This window comes from Hypanus sabinus, chromosome 1, assembly GCF_030144855.1.
Source record: "Hypanus sabinus isolate sHypSab1 chromosome 1, sHypSab1.hap1, whole genome shotgun sequence".
NCBI lineage: Eukaryota > Metazoa > Chordata > Chondrichthyes > Myliobatiformes > Dasyatidae > Hypanus > Hypanus sabinus.
Window position 1 is genome coordinate 80,004,997 of NC_082706.1, and position 26,198 is coordinate 80,031,194.

Here is a 26,198-nt window from a genome sequence, read left to right on the forward strand (position 1 = left end):
ATAGAGTGGTTGTGGAGAGTTTGTTTCCTATAGTGGGGGGAGTCTCGGACCAGAGGGAACAGGCTCAGAATGGAAGGACGTCCCTTTAGAAAAGAGAGGAAGAGGAATTTCTTTAGCCAGAGGGTGGGGACTCTGTGAAATCCACTGCCATAGATGGCTGTGGAGGACAAGTCGGTGGGAATATTTAAAATGGAGGTTAATAGGTTCTTGATAGGTTCAGCCTCTTGTGATGCTGGCTGTTACCTTGGTTTCCTCAGTACAAAGGACACGCTTTTCAGCATACACCAAGGGATTTCAAGTTCCTTAAATTGAAATAGGAAAATTTTCCTTCACCCTTGCAGCCTCTTTTCTCCACAGCATGCACGACAGGGCATCTGCCTTTAAGGACACATTCTTAAAGTCACACATCTGTCTTCCCCATTAATATATACAACACGTTGCCACACTGGAGTTGAATTCAACTTGAACCTGTTGGCAACTCACAGCTCCTACTTTAGGGCATATGTTTTAGTGTAAACATCAAATAACTATTTCTCACATCTTTTTGGCGAACTTAAGCATTTGATGAGGGATCCAATTAGAAATAAGTTGTATACAGAGAGAGGGCTTATTTCTAAGCAAGAATCTCATTTGTATCGATTGCGCAGAAATTACCCATCATTTCATTTACGTTACAACAGTAAGTCAACTTCAAAAGATAATAACTTTGGGATGTGAAATGGACAATTAAAATATAGTTTTCTTCATATATTCATAGAGATTGGTTAGATTTGTTTTTTATATAACAATAGAGCCATAGAATCAAAGAGGTTCACCATAAAAAGTGGCCATACTGCCCGTTGAATCTGAATTGAATTGATTTTATTAATTACATCCTTCACATACATGAGAAGTAAAAATCTTTATGTTACGTCTCCATCTAAATTTGCAATGTGCAGTTTATAGTAATTCGTAATAAATAGTATGTATAACAGGACAGTCAATATAGCTTAGAAATATAATTGTATCAGTGTGAATTAATCAGTCTGATGGCCCAGTGGAAGAAGCTGTCCCGGAGCCTGTTGGTTCTGGCTTTTATACTGCGGTACCATTTCCAGGATGGTAGCAGCTGGAACAGTTTGTGGTTGGGGTGACTCGGGTCCCCAGTGATCCTTTTTTTAGCTACTGATCCTATCCACGAGCAATCAACTACTCATCCCCTGCTTTTTAGCTCTGAATGTGTTCTTTTCATGCAATTTTCCAGTTTCCAGTTTCTTTGGGAATGCCATGTTAGGATCTCCTTCAATAACATCCCCAACAATATGTCCCAGACCCTCAGCACTCCTTGTGTAGAAATGACACTTTTGCTATAAGTAATAATTCTGGTTCTTTACTGTTCCACCATTAGGAAGAGCTTTTCTATCTTCATGACTTCATCACAATCTCCTCTTTTCCAGGAGTGAAGAATCTTATTCCTCATTCCCCCCCTCATACACCCTCCAATGTCTATATTTGTAACAAAAGCCTCACTTTGGTAAATCTCATCCATATCCTCTCAATACCTTTCAAACCTTGCCTGCAATGTTTAGCCAGACATAGGCGCAATGTACTGTATGTATTGTGGCAGACTTGCTTTTGTAGGTTCATTATGAATGCCTTGCTTTGTACTCCATTCCTTCAATTGTAAACCCCAGGATCATTTTTTTTAGAAACTCCTTTTTACGCTCAGTAGCCACATTTTAGATACACCTGTGCACTTGCTTGTTAATGCAAATATCTAATCAGCCAATCATGTGGCAACAATCTAATGCATAAAAGTATGCAGATGGGGTCAGGAGGTTCACACATTCTTCAGAAAAACATTAGAGTAGGAGAAGAAATGTGATCAAAGTGATTTTGATCACTGAATGATTGTTGATACCAAAAAGGCTGGTTTGAGCACCTCAGAAACTGCTGATAACCAGGAACTTTCATGCACTACAGTCTCTAGGGTTCACAGAGAATGGTGCGAGAAGCAAAAAAACATCCAGTGATCAGCGTGCAAATTGCAAATTCTATTTACTTGGATGGAGTTTTTTTAATGAAGTGACAGAGTGGATGATGGAGCAAGTGTTGTTAGTAAGATGTTGGCATTTATTTCAAGAGTAATAGAAGATAAAAGCAAGGAGGTAACACTGAGGCTTTATAAGACTCTAGTCTGGCTGCACTTGGACTATTGTCAACAGTTTTGGCCCCATATCTCAGAAAAGATGTGTTGTCATTGGAGAGAGTCCAGAGGAGGTTCACGAGGTTGGTTCTGGGACTGAAGGGGTTAACATATGAAGAGCATTTGGAGCTTTGGATCTGTTCTCATTGGAATTTAGAAGAACGTGCGGGGATCTCATTGTAGTGCGGTGGATGTGGAGAAGATGTTTCCTATGGTGGGAGTATCCAGCTTCAAGATTGAGGGGCAACCTTTTAGAACAGAGATAAGAAGGAATTTCTTTAGCCAGAGAGTAGTGAATCTGTGGAATGCTCTGCCACAGACTGTGGTGGAGGCCAAAATCATGGGTATATTTAAAGTGGAAGTTGATAGTTTTTGATTGGTCAGGGCAACAAAGAATATAGCAAGAAGGCAGGTGTATGGGACTGAGTGGGATCCGGGATCAGCCCTTATGGAATGGTGGACCCAATGGGCTGGATAACCTAATTCTGCTCCTATGTTGTATGGTATGGTCATAAGATGAATCTCAGGGTTGTATATGGTATACATACTTTGATAATGTATAGAACATAGAATAGTACAGCACAGTACAGGCCCTTCGGCCCACAATGTTGTGCCAACCCTTAAACCCTACCTCCCGTATATCCCCCCACCTTAAATTCCTCCATATACCTGTATATTTACTTTGAAGCTTTATAGCTTGTTAAATACAAGTGTCCAGAACAGATCTGGTGCTTCAAACCTAAATCTCAGGTTTTGGCAAATCTCATTTATTTGCTCTGCTAATTTGGCTACATAGCTTTTTTCTTTCGAGTAGGATGGGATATAAAGTTGGTTTGCTATCATGCCAATAGTGTGTAATGATACTAAATTACTTTACGAGCAAACACGAGGAAATCTGCAGAAGCTGGAAATTCAAACAACAACACACACAAAATGCTGGTGGAACACAGCAGGCCAGGCAGCATCTATAGGGAGAAGCGCTGTCGACGTTTCAGGCCAAAACCCTTCTTTACTTTACTTTAGGTGGTTTGTACAGGACAAATAGAAAGAACAGAAAAAAATAGAAATTGCAAATGTTCTTTGGCAGCAGCACATTCAGAAATACAGATGCTCAAAGCATCCACAGCTACACTAAGTCATTATAAATAATTGAAAAAGATCAATATTCTCAATGGTTTTATACTGATTTGTAAACCAGTGTATGAGTTCCTGAAATGGTTTAAAAAATAAACAGTGTATCCATCTAACAGTCAAGAAAAGATTCAATATTAATGAACAACTTTGACAGAGAGGATAAAATAAAGAGTTATATAAACGTAAACAATCCTGCAGATGCTGCAAATTCAGAATAATACACACAAAATGCTGGAGGAACTCAGCAGGTCAGGCAGAATCTGTGGAAAGGAATAAAGAGTCAATGCTTTGAGCAGTTGAACTTGAGTGAGGTTCAACCTCAGAACTTCAAGGTAACAAAATCATCAGGGGCTCCCAACTTTTTTTATGCCATGGACTCCTATCATTAACCTGGGGTCTGTGGCCTCCAGGTTGGAAACACCTGATTTATATTCAGTTGAGAAACAATTTGCGAAAACATATGGCCAGCACAGCCAATGCTGGCCAAATTCCCAAATTCTAGATTTTGACCATGTCTTAAGAAAGTAGTGAAGGCAGAAACGAAATAAAGAAAAACGTAACAGACATTGAATCATCACAAGCTTTGATTACACGGTTCTTCATCTCAACTGCATTGTTAGAAGCGATGTGGAAAAAAGTTTCTCATCCCCTCCGCAAGGGACTGGTGTAAGACAGGGTTAGATCACAGGGACAGAGAGGAGAAACCGGACTGACTTTTGAAAATTTGGTTGTAATCAAATATAGCTTCAAAGAAAAGTAAAAGAAGGAAGAAGCAAACAATTTTTCCCCACAGATTGATATCAAAATGATCCAAAAAAGTAGCTGAATTTTAACTGCAAAATGAGAATCTAAGCTAAAAGGTTAGCATTCTCTTTTATTTAATATTTAACTTCTATTGTAATGCTACTACAGTGCCAGCAACCCGAGCTCAATTCCCGCTGCTGTCTGTGAGGAGCTTGTACGTTCTCCCCTTGACCATGTGGGCTTCCCCGGGTGCTTCGGTTTCGTCCTACATTCCAAAGACGTTCGGGTCAGTACCTCCATTGGTCATACGGGTGCAACTGGGTGACATGTGCTCGTTGGGCTGGAAGGATCTATTACTATGCTGTGTCTCTAAATAAGTGAATCAATCAATAAATTCTAACTTTGAGTTTAAGGTAATCACATTCAGTAGACAATCAACACATCAGTGATATAATCATTGTCAATTCAACAATGAGACTCATCTTTACCTTATTCGATCGCAGTGACACCCGTCCTCCACACCGAGCACAGAACTTTGTTTGGCAATATGAACAGATGTGGCCACAGCCATCGGCAAACTTGGTCTTGTGACAGATTCCACAGGTGGGTGCATCACTCGTCTTCTGTTCCTGTTGTTGCTGTGCTTCATCGCCCATCTTCTTTACCTGATCCTTGTACATCTCAAACTGCTGGTGCAATTTCCTGCAAGGCGGCAGAAGGACAAAAGAAGTCATTTTGGGAAAAGGAAATTAAAATGGTACTTATCTGTATCTATCTTATCTCACCAGCTGCTTCCAAGAAGTCAGCAGATTTCATAAGGCCCCATTCACTGTCAGCCAAGTGTTAAACAGAGTGCAGTGCTATAGCAGCTTGCTGGCATCCCATCAAAAACACTGACAAACATCCCTTTAAGTCTGAGAGTCAGTCAGAATTTAATCAGTATCAGTTCTATTTGAAATTCTTCACATTCGTGTATGGCCTCAATGTTTCTCCAATGTATTGAAACAATTTATGTAAATAAAGAACACTGACAGTCAAATGAAATGAAAACCTGCCCAGCCTTCATCTGATAACCTAATATTATTTTATGCTGTACTTTCACTCATTAGTTTGCAGAAAATGCAGTGCTTGAACAAAGGGTGGACATTAAAGAGATGAAGGCGAGCAAAATCTTACTTTCCAAAACTAGATATTGCCAGTTATGTTAGGGCAATGATGTTGCCCTGCGCAAATTATTTCAAAGCAGTGCTTTCAAAATATTATTAATACAGTCAGATTCTGCATAACAAAGGTGGGGAGGATAACTATTTTATTCAGCCAGACTTTGTTCAAAAGCAAGCAGGTCAAGTCCAGCCTTTTTCCAGTCAGTTAAAATGCATTAAAACAGCTACCTTTTGTGTTGGTTAATGTAATGCCGCCTTTTGCACCGTTACGCTATTTAAATCAATTTAACATGAAGTATACCACATCTGTGACCATTTCCAAGCTAAATCATAGGAACTGTGCAATTTGACCCCGCATGATGTCATTTTCCTTGCAATATTCCTTTTGGGGTAATTTGGATGACACCATTTTGGGTTGTCCTGTGATAGTGTGATAGTAATCTTACATGCCATCCTGTGATGTAAGATGCTAATCTAATTTCAATTTGCCCCTCTGCCATGTCCCAAGTCCATTCATTGGGAATCAATGGAGGTATAACTTTATTATGCTCAAGTGAGAACATTATATCAGGTGTGTCTTCCTTGAGGTGCGGCTGCTTCCAGATTTATCCTGATCCCTCCAGTCTGTTTTATCCTTTCTTAGGCAGCTTGCTGATCCCCATCTTACACAAATAGTCCAATCCCTTCGCTTTCCCCTGCCCAACCAACATCCCAGTCTCAGCTGCCAACTTCATCTAGCAATCTCAAGCCCAAGACTTGATTTTTGAGGCAATCTCAGTATTCTGATTTAAATGACACAGTTTACACAATGTTGATCATATACCAAAGAATGAGCTACTACCAGCTTTAGTAAAATTCCTCTGCCTTCCAAATGACCTGTGTTGTAAAGCTGTGGAGGTGCTCGTTTCTATTCCTGAGTAAGAATATTGGAATTGGATGTTTCTTCCTGGAGGTACATATCCTTTCAGATTTCTTTAGCAAATTTGGGAAATTCAGACATTCACTCTCTGTCATGTGTATTAACCTTGCAGTTTGTGAGAATGAGTTACGTTCTTTGTACAATATTGCTGAATACAATGGAACGAAATTTCACAAGAGGAGCACTAAGTACAACCACTAGAATGTTGCTAAAATCCTGCTAAGATTGCTATTTTACAGATATTGCAAATTTCAGAATATTTAGCCACTTCTGCAAAACGGCCATTTTGTAGCTGACAGGCTAGCCCACGCAGTCTCTGCTCACCGACTTTCTCACACACAAAAACTCGCTGCTCCGGATGTCTAGCCCAGAAAGGAAAGGGAAAGAAATGGTACAAAAAAGTAGACTCCATGACCACTTTGGCTCGTTCTGGGTGCTCTCTATCCTCCCACATTCCCAAGACACATGGGTTAGTGAGTTGTCGGCAAGCTCTGTTGGTGCCAGAACCCTGCCAGTTGGCATTTGTGGGCTGCCCAGCACAATCCAAACTGATCTGCTTTGACACACATGACACATTTTACTGTATATCTTGATATACGTGTGACAAATAAGAGTAGTCTTATCTTAAACCTTAAGTGTTCAGCATCTCCTCTTGTCCAATTCAATCCTTTGATCTATGCTGTGCTTTTGTGGTGCCAATATCCAAAATAGCATCACATGCAGACGTTATGATAAACTTCACACTTCTTCCTCTATTCTTCATAACAAACTCCTCCTGCTCCTTCACTCTCTGTGGCTTAGGTGGCATTTTGTCAGTGGTGAGGCTGGATGAATAAAGACCAACACAAATGCTTCTCTACAATATATGCTCAGTGTCTTGTGTAAAGTGCCCAGTGCACAGAGCAGTCTTGCAGATGGGTGACTAATCTTCGTATTGCCACGTCCATCCACCAAAGTCATGGACCCTGCTACTGCCAGGCTTAGTAATCCTGGTCGATGGTGATAACACAACAGGCCGTCAGGGACGGTATGGCAGCACAACACTTTACAGTGCCAGCAACCTGTGCTCATTTCCTACTGCTGCCTGTAAAAAGTTGGTACATTCTCCCTGTGATTGAATGGATTTCCTCCGGGTGCTCCGGGTTCCTCCCATAGGCTATGGACATACCAGTTGGTAGGTTAATTGGTCATTGTAAATTATCCCATGATAGGCTAGAACTAAATTAACTGATTGCTGGGTGGTGCAGCTCAGAGGGCCAGAAGGGTTGTTTCGATGCTGTATGTCAATCAATCAATCAAATCTCCCAGGGCCGTGATCTGTTCACTTTAGTCTTAGTAGCAAATCATAAGCACAAGAGCTTCTGCAAATACTAAAAGTCCTGAGCAACACACACAAAATGCTGCAGGAACTCAGCAAGTCAGGCAGAATCTATGGAGAGGAATAAAGAGTTGATATTTCGGCCCAAAGCCCTTCATCAGGATTGGAAAGGAAGGGGGAGGAAGGCAGACTGGCAGCAAATGACTGATTGATCAAAGGCATGGAATGTTCAGGAACATTCGGGGCTATGAAATGATGGATAGCATAACTACGGTTGAAATAAAATCAGACCAAGTCTTCAGGAAATAATAACCTTTCAAATTTAACTTCTGACTGATATTGATTGTGTGGCCGGTGAAACCAATCATTCTATTTCTGCCCCACTGGAAGTACCCAGGGAAAATGACTGTTCCTGCTATTAGCACATTGTTAAAGGTGCGGGAGCACTTCAGGCATAGTTCAGGACAGATCTGCTTTGTCTCATATCCATCTGGTTAGTCGTATATTCATGGTGCCATCCTTCAAACACTGTAATAAAAGGAAGATATTTTGTGTTTCTGGCTTTTGGAACAGACACCAGTTTTGAATATTCAAAGGAGTGCTGATAGTTGGGATGTGATGCCATTGTAAATATGTAATGTGTTGAAGAAGTATGTGTCAGAAGAGTGAGATTCGGTTAGATTCTCCAGGGCTCTTTCTCCCCTGGCAGTTCACTGTGTAAATAAAGGCTCTTATATTTCCAGCTTCCATGTGGCTGAGTTCCAGTCAGACTCAGATTCATTTATTCACCACATCCAGTCAAATGAGTTGTTTGCATTACAACCTAAGGATGGGCTGGGGGCAGCCTCAAGTGTCACCATGTATTCTGTCAACAAAGAGTATGCCCCAAACAACACAAGCAACAACGGGGCCACAACAAAACAACAGCACATGGAAGACAACCCCTTTTCCTCCCTTTTACCAACCCATCGCATACACATACAGACAGTCCTTCATCCCCAACACAGACCGATCGGACTCACAGACACTGGGCCTTCAGCTTCCACAGTGGACACTAATCATAAGCCCAAGTTCAAGTTCAAGTTTAATGCCACGTGACTAGATGTCATTATAACCAAACAAATAACATTCCCCCGGAATTACAGTTCACCCACAAAACGTATATCACTCACAGGGCATCAAATAAAATATTAGCATAAATACAGTAAGTTAATAAAATATATTTCAAATGCAGGTAGTGCACAGCACAGCTAAACAATAAACAATACAGTAAAGAGTAAAGAGCTCACTGTCCTAGTGACGAGACCTCAGTGTTGGCAGGGTATTCATTAGTCTCACAGCCTGGGGGAAGAAGCAGTTACCCAGTCTGTCAGTCCTAGTCCTGATGCTCCTGTACCTCCTTCCTGATGGCATTGGGTCAAAGGGACTGTGACTGGGATCCTCAACAATGCTTTGGCCCTTCATCTGCAGTGCTCTCGGTAAATGTTGCAAATGGGGGCGGTGGGGGGGGGATTCCAGTGATCCTCTCTCTCACTGGTTTTTACTGTGTTGGGTCTTGCAACTTCCGTACCACCTAATGATGCAGCCAGACAGGGTACCCTCAATGGTGCTCCTATAGAAATTCCTTAGAATGGGGGCAGGGAGCCTTGTCCATCTCAGTCTCTTTAGAAAGTGTACTTACTGTTGTGCCTTCTTAGACAATACGACCATAAGACATTGGAGTAGAATTAGGCCATTCAGCCCATCAAGTCTGCTCCACTATTCCATCATGGCTGAACCTGGATCCTAATCAACCCCATACACCTGCTTTCTCACCATATTCTTTGATGCCCTGACCAATCAGGAAACTATCAACTTCCATCTTAAACATACCCACAGACTTGGCCTCCACCGCAGTCTGCAGCAGATCATTCCTCAGATTCACTACTCTCTGGCTTAAAAAAAAATCCTCCTTATGTCTATTCTAAAAGGATGCCCCTCAATCTTGAGGCTGTGCCCTCTAGCTCTGGATAATGCCACCATAGGAAACATCCTCTCCACATCCAACCTATCTAGTCCTTTCAACATTTGGTAGGTTTCAATGAGATCCCTCTGACTAATGAGGAGATGTTTTAGGTCCAGGTGAGATGGTCTATTATGGAACTTTAAGCTCTTCACTCTCTCCATGGCAGAGCTATTGATGTGCAATAGAGGGAGGTCGACCTGTGCCTTCCTGAAGTCTATAATCATCCCTTTTGTCTTGTCCATGGTGAGAGTCAGGTTATTGTTCTCTCACTTTTTGAAAAGCCTCTCTGTGTTCTGACTCATCATTGTCGCTGATGAGACCAACCACTGCTGTATCGTCAGCGAACTTGATGATGCAGTTTGAGCTGGATCTGGCAGTGCAGTCATGAGTCAGCAGCGTGAACAGCAGTGGGTAGAGTACACAATCCTGCAGGGGCACCAGTGCTAAGCACGATGGAGATTGAGATGTTGCTGCCAACTCAGACTGACTGGGGTCTTCCCATCAAGAAGTCCAAAATCCAATTACAGAGAGGGGTGCCGAGTCCCAGTGAGGACAGATTACCCACCAGGCTCGAGGCATGATCATGTTAAATGCCAAGAGTAAGTCGATGAACAACATCCTGATGTATGAGGCATTGTTTTCTAGGCGGGATAGGATGGAGTGGAGGGCTGAGGCTATGACATCATCAGTGGACCTGTTTGAGTGGTAGGCAAACTGGAAGAGGTCCAATGTAGCTGGAAGGTGGGATTTTATTTGATCCATTAGCAGCTGCTCAAAGCACTTCATGTTTATTGAAGACAGTGATACTAGGCAGTAATCGTTTAGGCCAGTTACCGTCGCTCTCTTGAGAACCTGAATGATGGTGGCTGCCTTGAAGCCTCCAGGGACGGTGGACTGTTTCAGAGAGATATTAAAGATGTCCGCTAACTTCTGTTAGCTGGGTTGCACAGTCCCTCAGTACATGACCAGATAAGTTATACAGCCCTACAGCTTTGTGTGGGTTGACCCTGGCTAGGATGCTCCTCACCTCAGCTACGGCCAGACAGGGTGCCCAACTCTCGGGGGAGAGGGTCTTTCCTCGATGTCACATCATTCAAATAGACTGTTCCAACAGATGCTATACATACAGAGGCCACTGTATTAGGTACCTCCTGTACTTAATAAAGTGGCCATTAAGTGTATGTTCATGGTCTTCTGCCGCTGTAGCCCACAGAACTACTGTTTCCTGGATGTTTCTTGCTTTTTACACCATTCTCTGTAAATGATAGAGACTGATGGGTTCATTAGCCACTGTAAATTGCCCCTAGATAGTAGAATCTGGGGGAAGGTTAACAGCAATAGGGGATAATAACAGGGAATTACTGTAAATGGATGCAATATGGTGTGAACTCACTTGGGGTATCAAAAGGCCTGTTTGCATGCCTTTCCAGTATTATCACACTGTTAAAGATGTATCCCTGCCACTTAAGGTACAGTTCAGGACAGATATATTGTCTCTTAATCTTCTGGTCGGTTGTATATTTGTGACGAGAGGTCTAGGCAAGGATGGAAAGGAGCCAAGTGCTGGAGTATCTAAGACTAGAATAGAGACATGATTTTGAGGCTGAGACAAGAACAAGGTTCTTGACTAGATGCTAGATGAGAACCTGACGAGACCAGACAAGAATCCAAATGAGACAGAAGTCCTAAATGCAATTGCAGATTGAACCAAGTTGAGCTGACAATTGAGCATTGAACCTGGCTTCAGGTGCTATTTAATATCCAAATCTTGGTGCCAAAACATGGCCACCAATTGGCAGAGTGGGCCAGAATCTTCAAAGGGACTGTGCCAGCTATCCATACTCTGGAGAATCAGAGCACCTAAACCCCAGAGACTGTACCGTAACAATATTCATGGAGCAATCTTTCAATGCTATAACAAAAGGGGTATATTTTTAGTTTACAGTTTTTTAAGCACACAGCAATATTGAATATTCAAAGGGATTCTGCTAATTGGGATATGTTGCCACTGTGAAAATCTAATTTTATAAATTTACCCGACTATATTTCAAATGCTTAAGTGTTTATAGCAATTCAAACTATGCCTATTTGTTACTGTTCTTTGTGTTAAAAATGTACTTGTGTTGTTGCTTCATATCAATGCAGGTGACAGGTCAGAATTCTTGAACTGTGAAGTCGATGCTTTCCTCGCTTGATGTGAAGACCCACAAATCAGCCTCAATGCCCTCCATTTCTCTGTCACCAAATCCCACCAGCCCCCTGTATCTGTATTTTTTGCAAATATAAATGGCTACCTGGTAAAACAGTTCTTTCCACTGGTAAGACCTTTCAGTCCCGTTCCAAATTTGTCTTTTGGCATGACAATATCCACACTAATGAATTCACAAAAACTGTTTCCAAAATTCTCCACTACTGGCTCCATTTACAGTTAGCCAGGCTGACTGTCAAAGAAAAGTAATTCATGCTTAGCAGCTTGAAAATCTTTGCTTTTCTTTAGTTGCACCCTGGGTACTGCATAGGGCAGGATTTAAAATAAAATGATGATGAATTTCAAAAGAAAAAACTCTATAGTGATTTAAGTAGATTGCTATATGCTGATGATTCAGAATTAAATGGTAAATATTTTAAATGCATGCTTTCAATTTTCTCATTTGTAGCCACATTACAGTCCTGATTCCTTTTGCAAGAATCCCTCGCAATAGGTTTCACTCATTAAGTTAAAGGAAACCCATGCAACAGATGTTGCAGGAGCCAGGGGGGTGGGGGGTTGCTTGCATGCAGCTCGACATGCTGTACGCTGCATTTAAATGTGCAGATTGGGTGGGTCAGAATGGGCTTCCAACACGATGTCAATTGCCCCAGTTTCAACATTTACTGCTCCTCCTACTCTAAAATCCATGCTGTCCTTCACAAAAAAATGTCATGCTTTGTTGATGAAGCTTACCATATCTTGTGTATCATTGGTTTAATATTCATTGAATTCCTTGTTCTCAAAATTATTTTTTCTATATTTGCACAGCTTGTCTTCTTTTGCACAGGGGTGTTGGTTGTTTGTCCATCTGAATAATACTTGTAGTTATAACATTCAGTTTTCTATCTAACTGTTTCATAATTTGGCCGAAGAAGATAAACAAAGTAGTAGAATGATAAAGACTGATTGCTACAGTTGAACCCATGAAACCTATTGCAGTGGACAGGAGGCACACCCAATATTGGGCAAGAGGCCCTCTTTCTCTGGACTGGCCAAGTTGCAAGTTCCCACTGAGGATCCTCAGGCACTCAGTGGCAAAAGGGATGTAATTTTAGGTGACTGTGTTAGGTACCTTCTCAAAAAAAAAGCTTAAGCAGGAAATAACCAGTTTGGAATAAGAATGGGCAAGCATTGGACAATGAGGGCAACTACTCTGACTCAGATGACTCCCCACATTTACCAACTACACCAGTACTCTGATTAGCACCACCCCACGGGGTGCTCAGTTGCCTGTCTTTCTGTCTGAACACTCACAGATTGGTAGACTCTATAGTTTAAAGATGATCTCTGCCGAAACTGCACACTGCAGCACCAGGAACCAGGTACAAACTCCTGCCCTCTGCTAGCATTCCCAAAAGCAACAACATCTCATGTCTCAGCACAGAAAGAGACGGCCGGCGTAATCTCAGTGATGACAAGCTCAGGGCTACTTTCTGGTGTGGATAGTGAAGGTGAGTCATGAATACAGACTGGCAACATCCACAAATGCATTGGCAGACTGCATGGGCCTATAGTTCCTGCCACTGGCTCCCAGCAGAAGGCTTTCCTTGTTTAGCTGCACAGCTCAGATTTCTATGTGATAACAAGTTAAATGGCTGGTCTTCCTGTGTTCCCAGATCCAGTTTACTGGGGAATTCAGCAGACTGAGGATGGCCAAGTCCCCTCTTTCCTGCAGTGAAATGTCAAGTGGGTATCCAACATTTGAGAAACTTCAGCACTAAGGCAAGTGTTTTTTCTTAACTGCTTTTATGCCCAGTGTTACCTTGAATCAGAATCGGAACCAGAAGTTTAATATCACTGACATATGTTGTTATTTTTATGGTTTTGCAACAGTATTACAGTGCAATACATACACACACACACACACACACACACACACACACACACAGAGTGATTGATAAGTTCATGGCCTAAGGTAGAAGGAGATGAGTTACACAGCTCCCTTTACATGCACATGCAGTTCAGCTCTTTGAGTGATTACGTAGAAAGTTTGAAGTTAATAACTCATCTCCTTCTAAAATCCTCTGTCTATAGGCTGAAGGAGGATATCATCTGTACTCGAGAATGGAGCTTCAGCATTGAACAGCAAACTGAGATGAGGTAGATATCTGCACAATCACTGAGCAATAATTCCAAGGCTAGGAGGCAAAGTGACAAGAACCTTGACATCCATGGCAAAGCGGTCCAGCCATACACGAGGTAGCATTTGGGCACCTGAGGTTACAAATCTCAGTGAGAATAGATAACACAATTAGAGTGTAGCTGCTTTAAACAGCGGTGTTAGGCTCAAAGTTCTAAATAAATTTATTATTAAAGTATAAATATTATACACAGTACAACCTTCAGGTTCATCTTCTTGCAGGCACCCTTAGGAAAATAAAGAAATATAATAGAATCAACAACAAAGATTGACAAGCATCTAGTGTGCAAAAGAGGACAAATCGTACAACTAGAAGGAAGTAAACAAACAACAATTGGAATGTTAGCTGCAGAGTTCCCCAAAGTGAGTCCACAGGCTGCGGATTCAGTTCAACACTCAGGCGAGTGAAGCCCGTCCAGGAGCCAGATAGCTGCAGGAGACAACTGCTCTTGAACCTGTCAGCATGGCATCCAAGGCTTTTGAAGAGAGGGAGATGGGTCAAATACAGGAAGACAGAATGGGCTTAGGTGGGGGATCTCATCTGGCTTGGAGAAGTTGGGCTAAATACTGGCTCATTGTCCACTCTCGGGCCTCAGTGTTTTAATCTGGCTTGAAGACCGCCCCAGTGGTCTCTTCTGGCAATGATGGCCAAACTTCTTCCACTTCAAGGTGCCATAGAAACATGTTATTCTCCTTCACCATCAGATTTCTAAAAAGTCCACGAACACTACCTTGTTATTTATCCTTTGCACTATTTACTTTAGTAATTTTCACTAATTTTTACATCTTGCACCGTACTGTTATCACAAATCAGCATAATTCACAATATACATCAGTGATAATAAGCCTGATTCTAGATTTTATTTTTGTTTTGATTTATTTAGAGAAAAACACCACAAAAACAAATAGATCCCTTTTACTTCCTTCACCTGCACACTTTCTTCTCCATCTTCAAAATTCTGCTTACTTCTTCTTCAAAGTACACATCCTGAAAATGTTCCTAAGCTGAACTCTATTTAACATTTTGACTCAGCCTATCTATGTCCTCTGCAAAATCTAAACATTCACACCTCCCAATCATTGTGTCATCAGGAACCTGGATACTTATGCTGTTCCCTCCTCTAGGTCATTAACATAGCTGTTAATTGAGGACACTCCTCTGCCTCTATCTTTCCAGTGTGAGACAGACTCATTTATTACAACTCTGTCTTCTGTGCAATAAACTATCTTCAATCCATATTAAAGCACTTCCCACAATACCATGAAATCTTATTTTGTTCACCAACTTTTCAGGTAGTACTTTGTTGAATGGCTTCTGAAAATACAAATACATCTGCAGGTTTCCCTCTATCGCCTCTGCTCATTACATCCTCAAAACTCTCCGACATAGTTGTCAAAGATGATTTAGCTTTCATAAATTAATGTTGACTTGGTTTCATTATATTAATCAGCTCTAATTGACCGGGTACTTCTTCCTCGTATATAGACTCCAGATACTTGCCAAAAAACAGTATCCAATCATATCTTCAGTTTACCAATCTGCTGATACTTTCTTAGCGCTCAGTAAAAAAAAAATTGTCTAATATCCGCATTCTCTCTCATCTGCTTCCTTTAAAGCCATTAGTTGTGAACCGATGATACCTAATGACTTGTCTGACTATGGTCTTATTATTCTTTCCACTACCTTGTCCTTTGTGATATAAATTGTTAAGAGTTCTTCCTTTATGTTTGAACTGAGATTTTCAGATATTTTTTCAATGCTTGATTGTCATCATGAAAGTGAGGCAAGGAATTGGTTGAACTTATTTTCCATTTCCTTCTGAACCATTCCCTAGTCTCATTCACTTAAGAATTCACTCTAGCTACCTTCTTCCCTTTCATATATTCATAAAAGTTTTGCTCTTTATTTTGATATTATTTGAAAATTTTCTCTCAAAATCCCATTTCCCCTTCTTATTAACCTGTACACTGCTGCTTCTTGTACATTTCCAAGACCGTTTATCACCACTAGCCTTTGCCACTTGTTTGCTCTGTTCTCTGATTTAATATTTTCCCTAATCTTCTTCAATAACCAACAAAATGTAATCTTGCTCCTGGAATAACTCTTTCAAAATAGGATATCTTTCTACTGAACATCATGAACTAGATGTTTAAGTACCTGCCCCAGCTCATCCAGACCTCTCCCATAATCTATAAACCCAGTCCTGTCAAGCCATTTTTTAACTTCATTTTATTGCCCTTACTTAGATTGAGTATATTGATTATGAATCCTGGGGGGTCTGGATCCAAGATAGATCCTCATCTATCTTGGTATCTCAGAAATGGCTGATCACCTGGGATTTTCACGCTCAACAGCGCCTGGAGTTTACGGAGAATTACGCGATAAACAAAAGACATTCAGTGAGCGGGAGTTGTATGGACAAAAATGGCTGGTTAAGGAGATGAGTCAGAGGAGAATGGCCAGACTGGTTTAAGCTGACAGGAAGGCAACAATAACTCAGATAACCACTTACAACAGCGGTGTGCAGAAGAGCATCTCTGAATGCCCAACATGTCAAATCATGACGTAGATGGGCTACTTATACATATATGAACATATACTCAGTGGCCACTTTATTAAGAACAGTAGGTACCTAATAAACTGGCCACTGGGCGTATGTCTTTAATGTGTCCCTGGTACAGTCTTTTATCTTGGGTTCTGTTTTTAACCTCATTTTATCTTGACTTCAGATGGCAAGGTCTCTATCAAAGGAGGTTAGGGCACTCCTTCCCTCCGCTAGCTGGCAGGTCACCCTTGGGCAAGGTGTAGTGCCTGCTTAGCCCCTGATCAGAGTCACAAGAAGCCATGAGAACAGGTTGTATGATTGTATGAGCAGCTGGTGCATATCACAAGTCCAGGTTATGCAACCTCTGACGCCAGGTAGACAATCTCTGAAGAGTATTGATAACGGCTGGGATCACCCGTCTTGTAAAGACACTGCCAGTAAAAGGCAGTGGCAAACCACTTCTGTGGAAAAATCTGCCGAGAACAATCATGGTCATGGAAAGACCATGATCGCCCATGTCATAATACATGGCACATGACAAACAAATGAAGCTTCAGATCAGATTCATTTCTGTATCTCATGTACATTGAAACATACAATGAAATGTGTCATCTGCATTAACCACCAACAGAATCTAAGGATGCGCTGGAGGAAGCCTGCTAGTATTGCCACGCATTCCAGCTTCAGCATAGCATGTCCATGATGGTTAGCAGAACAACACAAGCAGCAACAACATCAACAGCAAAACAACAACAATATAACTAGCCCCTTTCCTCCCTGCCACCCACTCGCGCACGTACTCTGGGCCTCCAACCTGTCCATGGCCCGAACTCTCGGATATCAAGCCTTCAGCCCTGGAAATCACTGACCTGGGAGGGGTCAGCACCCCTCATCCCCAGGGTGTGCCAGCCTCTGTTATTGACCGTGAGGATCGGCATATGATACCCAAATCAGCACAGCAAGCATGCTCACAGGTATAGTTGATCAAATAATATTTAGGATATTTCTGTTCTCAGAACTAGCCCTGATGATATTAATTTTGTGTGCCTGAGATTTCTGTACCCAGAAGCTTTTAGATCATCTGTGTGAATTACTTTGTCCCAGGAAAGGTGTTTGAACATGCAGGTCTCTCCCACTGTAGATATATAACTCAAAAGGAAGCATTGTCAGACTAAAAGTATGGAATGTGGTTGATCTAAGGACTGCAGCTGGTGATAAAGAAGCATCATGACAAGCAGGCATTCACCTGGAGACTGTCTTGGAAGAGTCTCCTACCCTCACTGAGTTCACTCTCACTCAGTGTCAGCAAGATCGAGGAGCTGCTTATTGAATTCAGGAGGAGGAAACCGGAGATCCATGAGCCAGTTCGCTTCAGGGGGTCAGAGGTGGAGAGGATCAACAACTAAATTTGTCAGTGTTACTATTTCAGGGGACCTGTTGTGCATCCAGCACACAAAAACACAGCAGTGGCTCTACTTCCTTAGGAGTTTGTGAAGATCCAGCATGTCATCTAAAACTTTGACAAACTTCTATAGATGTGTGGTGGCATATATTGACTGGCTGCATTACAAAAAGTAGTGAGTACAGCACAGTCCATCATGGGTAAAACACTTCCAACCATTGAACTCACCTACAAGGTGCACTACAGCAGGAAAGAGGCATCCGTTATCAAGGATCCCTACCATCGAGGACTTGCTCTCTCTTTTTACTGCTGCCATCAGGAAGATGGTACAGGAGCCTCAGGATCCACACCACCAGATTCAGGAACAGTTATTACCTGTCAACCATCATGCTCTTGAAGCAAAGGGGATAACTTCACTCATTTCACTCGTCCCATCACTGAATTGTTCCCACAACATCAGCATTCACTTTCAACAAATCTTCTTCTCATATTCTCAATATTTATTGCTTATTTATTTAGAATTATTGTTATTATTATTTCTTCTGATTTTCCTTTCGTATTTGCACAGTTTGTTGCCTTTTCTACTTTACTTGTTTGTCCATCCAGCTGCAGGCAATTTTTCATTGATTCCATTGATTTTCTCGTGTTTACTGTGAATGCCCATAAGAGAATGAATCTCAGGGCTTTACGTGGTGACATATATGTAGATAATAAGTTTACTTTGAACTTTGGAATTCCAACATTATTTCAAAAAATTAGCAGCTGAGAACATCATCCAGGCATTTACATATCGTACATGAATGAAGGTTCCAGCTGCTGATTATTCACTTTGTGCACATACAAATTAATCCACTTTAATGCACTGCGGAGTGGCCTTCCCATATGGAAACACTCCTGTTACAGGAAGTAAACCAACATTCAAAGTCACAATCAGAGTAAAATTTATCATCAAAGTACCTATATGTCACCACATCGTACCTTGAAGTTCATTTTCTTGCAGGCAATTACAGGAAGATAAAGACATTCAATAGAATCCATATCAGCTAAACATAAACAAAGACTGACAAACTGTACAAATAAAAATAGTATTGAAAACTTGATTTGTAAACAGTCCTTTAAAGTGAGACCGTAGCTTGTAGAATCCATTCAGAGTTGTGGTGGGTGAAGTTATCAATGCCATTTAAGGAGCTTGGTGGTTGTAAGATACTAACTGATCCTGCACATGTTGGGAGCAAGGCTGTTGTACCTCCTGCCTAATGGTAACAGTGTGTAGAGAGCATGGCTTGGATGGTGAGGGTCCTTGATGATGGATGCTGCTTTCTTGTAGTACCACACTATGTAAATGTGCTCAAGGGCAAGAAAGTTCTGCCTTTCATGGAATGGGTTGTTTCCACTAGTCTCTGTAGACTCTCTGGGCATTGGTATTTCAATTACAGGACATGTTGCAACCAGTTAGGACATCCTCCACAGTGCAGTGATGAACTCTGCATACCCTAACATTCACCAAACCATGCTTATTGTGATTATTAGCCTGCAATGGCTCAATCAGGAAAAGCTTGATTTAAGGGCTCACCCTTACTTTCAGTTTTCAGTGCTCTTCCTGGGCTCTTTTCTTTCAGCAGCCCTACAATCTCATGAGATTACCACAATCCAATCCGGATCTCGTACTCAAACATGAGAAAATCTGCAGATGCTGGAAATCCGAGCAACACACACAAAATGCTGTGATGCAGCCAGCGACAATGAGTTTAGGAACAAAGTGAGGTGGAGGATAACATGCGTAGCTGAGGCTTTGGAGCAGGGGGCAGGGATTCAGATTTCTGGATCATTGGGACCTCTTTTGGGGCAGGAGCGACCTGTACAAAAAGGACGGGTTGCACTTGAATCCCAGGGGGACCAATATCCTGGTGGGGAGGTTTGCTATGGCTACTGGGGAGAGTTTAAACTAGAATGGCTAAGGGGTGGGAACTGAACTGAAGTGACAGAGGAAGAGGTAGTTAGCCCACAAATAGAGAAAGCTTAGAGACAGTGCAAGAGGGAAGACAGGCAAGTGATAGAGAAGGGACGTGCTCAGACCAATGGTTTGAGATGTGTCTATTTTAATGCAAGGAGTATTATGAACAAAGTGGATGAGCTTACAGCATGGACCAGTTCTTGCAGCTATGATGCTGTGGCCATTCCAGAGACTTGGATGGCTCAGGGGCAGGAATCGTTACTTCGAGTGCCAGGCTTCAGATGTTTCAGAAAGGACAGGGAGGGAGGCAAAAGAGGTGGGGGCGTGGCACCATTGATCAGAGATAGTGTCACGGCTGCTGCAAAGGAGGAAGACATGGAGGGGTTGTCTACGGAGTCTCTGTGGGTGGAAGTTAGGAACAAGAAGGGGTCAATAACTCCACTGGGTGTTTTTTATAGACCACCCAATAGTAACAGGGACATCGAGGAGCAGATAGGAGACAGATTCTGAGAAGGTGTAATAACAGCGGGGTTGTTGCGGTGGGAGATTTTAATTTCCCAAATATTGATTGGCTTCTCCTTAGAGCGAAGGGTTTAGATGGGGTGGAGTTTGTTAGGTGTGTTCAGGAAGGTTTCTTGTAGATAAGCCTACAAGAGGAGAGTCTGTACTTGATCTGGTATTGGGAGGAACCTGGTCAGGTGTCAGATCTCTCAGTGGAAGAGCATTTTGGAGATAGTGATCACAATTCTATCTCTTTTACTACAGCATTGGAGAGGGAAAGGAACAGACAAGTTGGGGAAATGAGGGGAAATATAGGCTATCAGGAAGGAACTTGGCAGCATAAATTGGAAACAGATGTTCTCAAGAAAATGTACAGAAGAAATGTGGCAAAGGTTCAGGGGATATTTGTGTGGAGTTCTGCATAGGTACATTCCAATGAAACAGGGAAAAGATGGTAGGGTACAGGAACCGTGGTGTACAAAGGCTGTTGTAAATCTAGTCAAAAAGAAAAGTAGAGCTTATGAAAGGTTCAAGAAACTAGGCAATGATAGAGATTTAGAAGATTATAAGGCTAGCAGGAAGGAGCTTAAGAAAGAAATTAGGAGAGCCAGAAGGGGCCAGGAGAAGGCCTTGGCTGGCAGAGAACTGTAAGGTATTCTATACGTATGTGAAGAGCAAGAGGATAAGATGTGAGAAATTAGGACCAATCAAGTGTGACAGTGGAAAAGTGTGTATGGAACCGGAGGAGATAGCAGAGGTACTTAATGAGTACTTTGCTTCAGTATTCACTACAGTAAAGGATCTTGGCAATTGTAGGGATGACTTACAGTGGACTGAAAAGCTTCAGCATGTAATATGAGGAAAGAGGATTTGCTGGACCTTTTGGAAAGCATCAAGTTGGATAAGTCACCATGACCAGATGAGATGTACTGTGGGAGGTGAGGGATGAGGTTGCTGAGCCTCTTGCGATGATCTTGGCATCATCAATGGGGACAGGAGAGGAAATTCTGGAGGATTGGAAGGTTGCAGATGTTGTTCCATTGTTCAAGAAAGGGAGTAGAGATAGCCCAGGAAATTATAGACGAGTGAGTATTACTTCAGTGATTGCTAAGTTGATGGAGAAGATCCTGAGAGGCAGGATTTATGAACATTTGGAGGGGCACAATATGATTAGGAATAGTCAGCATGGCTTTGTAAAAGGCACGTCGTGCCTTACGAATCTGACTGAATTTTTTGAGGATGTGACTAAACACATTGATGAAGGTAGAGCAGTAGATGTCATGTATATGGATTTCAGCAATGCATTTGACAAGGTACCCCATGCAAGTCTTATTGAGAAAGTAAGGAGGCATGGGATCCAAGGGGACATTGCTTTGTGGATCCAGAACTAGCTTATCTACAGAAGACAAAGTGTGGTTTTAGATGAGTCATATTCTGCATGGAGATTGGTGATCTGTGCTGTGCCTCAGGGATGTTTTCTGAGACCCCTACTCTTTGTGATTTTTATAATTGACCTGGATGAGGAAGTGGATGGTTTGGTTGGTAAATTTGCCAATGACACAAAGGTTGGGGGTGTTGTGGATAGTGTGGAGGGCTGTCAGAGGTTACAGCAGGACATTGATAGGATGCAAAACTGGGCTGAGAAGTGGCAGATGGAGTTCAACCCAGATAAATGTGAGGTGGTTCATTTTGGTAGGTCAGATATGATAGCAGTATTAATAGTAAGACTCCTGGCAGTGTGCAGGATCAGAGGGGCCTAGGGGTCCGAGTCCATAGGACACTCAAGGCTGCTGCGCCGGTTGACTCTGTGGTTAAGAAAGGATACAGTGCATTGGCCTTCATCAATCATGGGATTGAGTTTAGGAGCCGAGAGGTAATAGTGCAGCTATATAGGATCCTGGTCAGATCCCATTTGGAGTACTGTGCTCAGTTCTGGTCACCTCACTACAGGAAGGATGTGGAAACTATAGAAAAGGTACAGAGGAAATTTACAAGGATGTTGCCTGGATTGGGGAGCATGACTTATGAGAATAGATTGAGTGAACTCAGCCTTTTTTCCTTGGAGCGACAGAGGATGAGAGGTGACCTGATAGAAGTGAATAAGATGATGAGAGACATTGATTGTGAGGATAATCAGAAGCTTTTTCCAAGGGGTGAAATGGCTAGCATGAGAGGGCACAGTTTTAAGGTTCTTGGAAGTAAGTACAGAGGAGATGTCAAGGGTAAGCTTTTTTACTCACAGAGTGGTGAGTGCGTGGAATGGGCTGCTCGCAACGATGGTGGAGGCGGATACAATAGGGTCTTTTAAGAGATTCCTGGACAGATATACAGAGCTCAGAAAAATAGAGGGCTATGAGTAACCCAAGGTAATTTATAAGGTAAGGACATGTTCGGCACAGCTTCATGGGCTGAAGGGCCTGCATTGTGCTGTAGGTTTTGTATGTTTCTATAAATTCAGAAATCCAGGCAGCATCTATGGCAAAGAGTAAATAGTCAACGTTTTGGATCAAAATAGTCCTGATGAAGGGTCTCAACCTTAAACATCGGCTGTTGATTCTTTTCCATAGATGCTACCTGGCCTGCTGAGTTCCTGCAGCATTTTGTCTATGCTTCCTTGATCTCCTACTGATCCACATGGGGTGCTGGTGTGGAGATACATCTCTACCAGAGGAGGTGTAAGGTACTTCTTCCCTACGTTGGCCTGCAGGTCACCCTTGGGCAAGGTGTAGCACCTGCTTAGCCCTTTCCCCCTTCGATGTGAAGACATGTAAAGGCAGGAGGTGGATGGTGTATGAACAGCTGGTGCATATCACCAGCCCTGGTAATGTGATCACTGACACTGGGCAGATAATCCCTGAATGGTATTAATAATGATTGAGGTCACTCATCTTGTAAAGACTCTGCCCAGAAAAAGGCAATGGCAAATCACTTCTGTGGAAAAATTTGCCAAGAACAATCATGGTCAAAAGACCATAGTTGCCCTTGTCATACAACAGGGCACATAACAACAAACAAAGTCATGCACAATTTCCTTGCCTCCGTTACTGGCAGTCTTGCCTTATGCTGATCAGGCTCTGAGCTCAGGAATACCCATCCTAAATATTCCACTCCTTCTCCTCCTCACTTAAGGTATTCTTTAAACCTATCTCATTGGCCAACCATTTGGCTCTCTGATGTAGCACCTTGGTATGCCTTACTATTTTACTGACAATTTATAAATCAAAGCAAAGCTTCTGTTCCGGATGACTGCAATTATACTTTAATGTGTGACATTGAGAGCAATATAATGATCCGCACATGTCGCAGAACTCAAATCTCCATTGCCCACTTGATCAATGAGGGCACCCAAGCGATAACTGAAGTTAATTTTAACTTTAGGAAGGAAGCCATAGGAAAGGGAATATAAGAGAGAATGTCTGCATTCATTTTCCACAGCTCAGCTGGTCAGTGTAGTGTGCTCTATGAGATATATTATAAAATTCCATGGAACTTTTAAAATTGTAAAATTACTTTTAAAGTATGTCCAGAGGAGAACAATGTTAAAACATAGAACAACACAGCACAGGACGTACTGTTCAATCCATGATATTAAGTTAATCCTTTCACCTACTACAAGATCAATTTATCTCTTACCTCCCATACAGCCTTCTATTGTTTAATCCATGTGCCTATCTAATGCCAATAAAATATCTGCCTCTACCACCACCCTGACAGCCTGTTTCTACGACTTTGTGTTTAGGTAACCTACTTTTGGCATCCCCCTATACTTTCCTCCAAACAGTTCAAAGTTATAACTCCTCGTAACAGCCATTTCCTCCCTGGGTAAAAGGTGCTGGCTGTACACTCTATCTATCAATGTAAGCATCATTGTCTATGGTATTAGGCTGGTTAAATACTACTGTGTGACATTTTAGTTTTTTATCAGAAGAACAGCACAATAAATAGTTAAGTGCAAAATGTAGCATTCCAGTCTCAAAAAGGACGTCTTCTGACAACTCTGAGCATTTTCATAATCCATTAATATAGAAAAAATGAATCCTTTTTCAATGATTTGTTAAAAACAACATGATAAGCAGTGAAGTGAATAAAAAACATAGTATGCTTCTATTAGCCCACACTAGTGAGACTAGTGCCACATCAATAACCAGGTGGAGTTGCTTAAGTACAACAAATTTTACTGGAATTTATATATCAAAATATCTTCATTTACAAAAAAAAAGCCCTTCGTAATCTGAGACTAAACTCACTTACCAGTTGCAAGTACATACTGAAAACTGAAGTGTGGCACATAGCTGTTGATCTCTTGGTCTACAAGAAAAGATCTGTCTTAGCTCCTTCGTATGTTCTGCCATTTTTAAGTTATTTCCCAACTATTTCACTCAAGTTCAAGAATTAAAGCACAGCATATTGTATTCTTTTATACGTAGAAGTGCCCAATCTCACAGCTCTTATCCTACTTGTTTAGCCTACATGCAGATGAAGTTATCCAACATGATGGACAAGATCAGCACCTAGCTGTAACTGAGCACTGCTAATCATAGCCAACATTAAAAAATCAACTCATCAGCACTTTGCTCGCATATTCATCACATCAGCTGACTTTATCAGATCAGGTATCCAAACTACCATGAAACTGACCTGAAATCAGCACTATTCCAAACGTCATGCTCTGTTATACAATGTTCATGTCAATAAATTCAGCAAAGACCGAGAAAGTTAAATTGCCTTCATCTGAAAGTACTGAGACAAAAAAAATTAAAAAGTTGTTTGAAAGGATGACAAGAATGCTTCTTAGGATATAATTTTATTTCCCCAGTTACTGTTTATGTTTGGGATATCTTTGCTACTCAAATAAAAGTGCTGAATATATTCCTAAAGAATTCCATGCTGTTAAGTTTCAGTTTGATTCACTTAATTGAAATTAGTATGCATTAATAGAATTAAGTAAGTTTCTTCATTTAAGTAATGATTTTACAAGATGATCCTTAAAAAATAAGCCAAGCTCTGACTCACCACAGACAAATGAACTAATCGCCTATTGCCAACAGCTCACCTCATTATCAGCTATACCCTATCAGCAGATAATATCTACTTACTCCTTGAGCTAAACAATTCCTTTAGGAAGATCATAACTCCACAGCCATGCCCTGAATCCCAGGAAAGGATTGGGAAATATAATCAAAAGCATTTGATGTTTTAACTTCTAATATTGTTTCCCAGAGTATCCTGAGTCAGTTTAAAAAAAAGTAGAGAGGTGGCCAGTGTAATCTGCAGTGAAGGGCTTTTGTGAAGCTTACAATTTTGGTAGAATTACTAAACAAACACCACATGTGAAACCAGAGGACGATTCAACCTCAAGTCTTAGTAGAAACTGGAACATCTGAGCAGTATAGGAGGACACCTGGTCAGAAATATTAAACATGAATTGGGCTCCAAAGTCAGGAATAAGGAGGCACAAAAGATGTGCTTTCACTTACATTTTAGGTGATGAGGAACAGGATGAGTATTCTCGTCACAACTCAGGATTTTAATTACGTTCACTCTTCCTAATGGGCCCACCTGTAGCACTCTTCCAAAAGGGTTCCAGGCTGATATTGGTGCAGCCGAATATTTATTTTCCCAGGTTAAAAATAGAAATGTAAGTGTTACATTCTTTATGTTTATTGGTCAATTGCTTCAACTTTTGATAAATCTTCCCTGACTGATCTGGCATATCAGAGACCTTATCCTATTTATTCTGGAAGGGTTGCAGAAAGGCAAATTTACCAAGAATGTAAGAATCTACCTACATGTGTGAATATAGAATGTACAGTACTAACTTAATCAATAATGACTTCCTCTTTTACATTCACTAATATTAATGAAAATTGCATTTGCCTGTTTAATAGGCAGCTCCTGAGACAAAAAAAAAGTTCTAAAAGGATTTCAAACATCTG

At 41.5% G+C, this 26,198-nt stretch overlaps 1 protein-coding gene across 13 annotated transcripts in view; it reads right to left on the bottom strand.

The window, feature by feature from the left end:
* The window catches only part of rims2a (regulating synaptic membrane exocytosis 2a), a 1,025,605-nt gene that overhangs the window by 708,229 nt on the left and 291,178 nt on the right, over positions 1 to 26,198 (bottom strand). For all 13 annotated transcript variants that reach the window (XM_059971246.1, XM_059971261.1, XM_059971230.1 and 10 more), the window contains one exon: positions 4,552 to 4,765. In XM_059971246.1, coding sequence (XP_059827229.1) covers positions 4,552 to 4,765 — 214 coding nt within the window. The remainder of the gene's footprint in view (positions 1 to 4,551; positions 4,766 to 26,198) is intronic.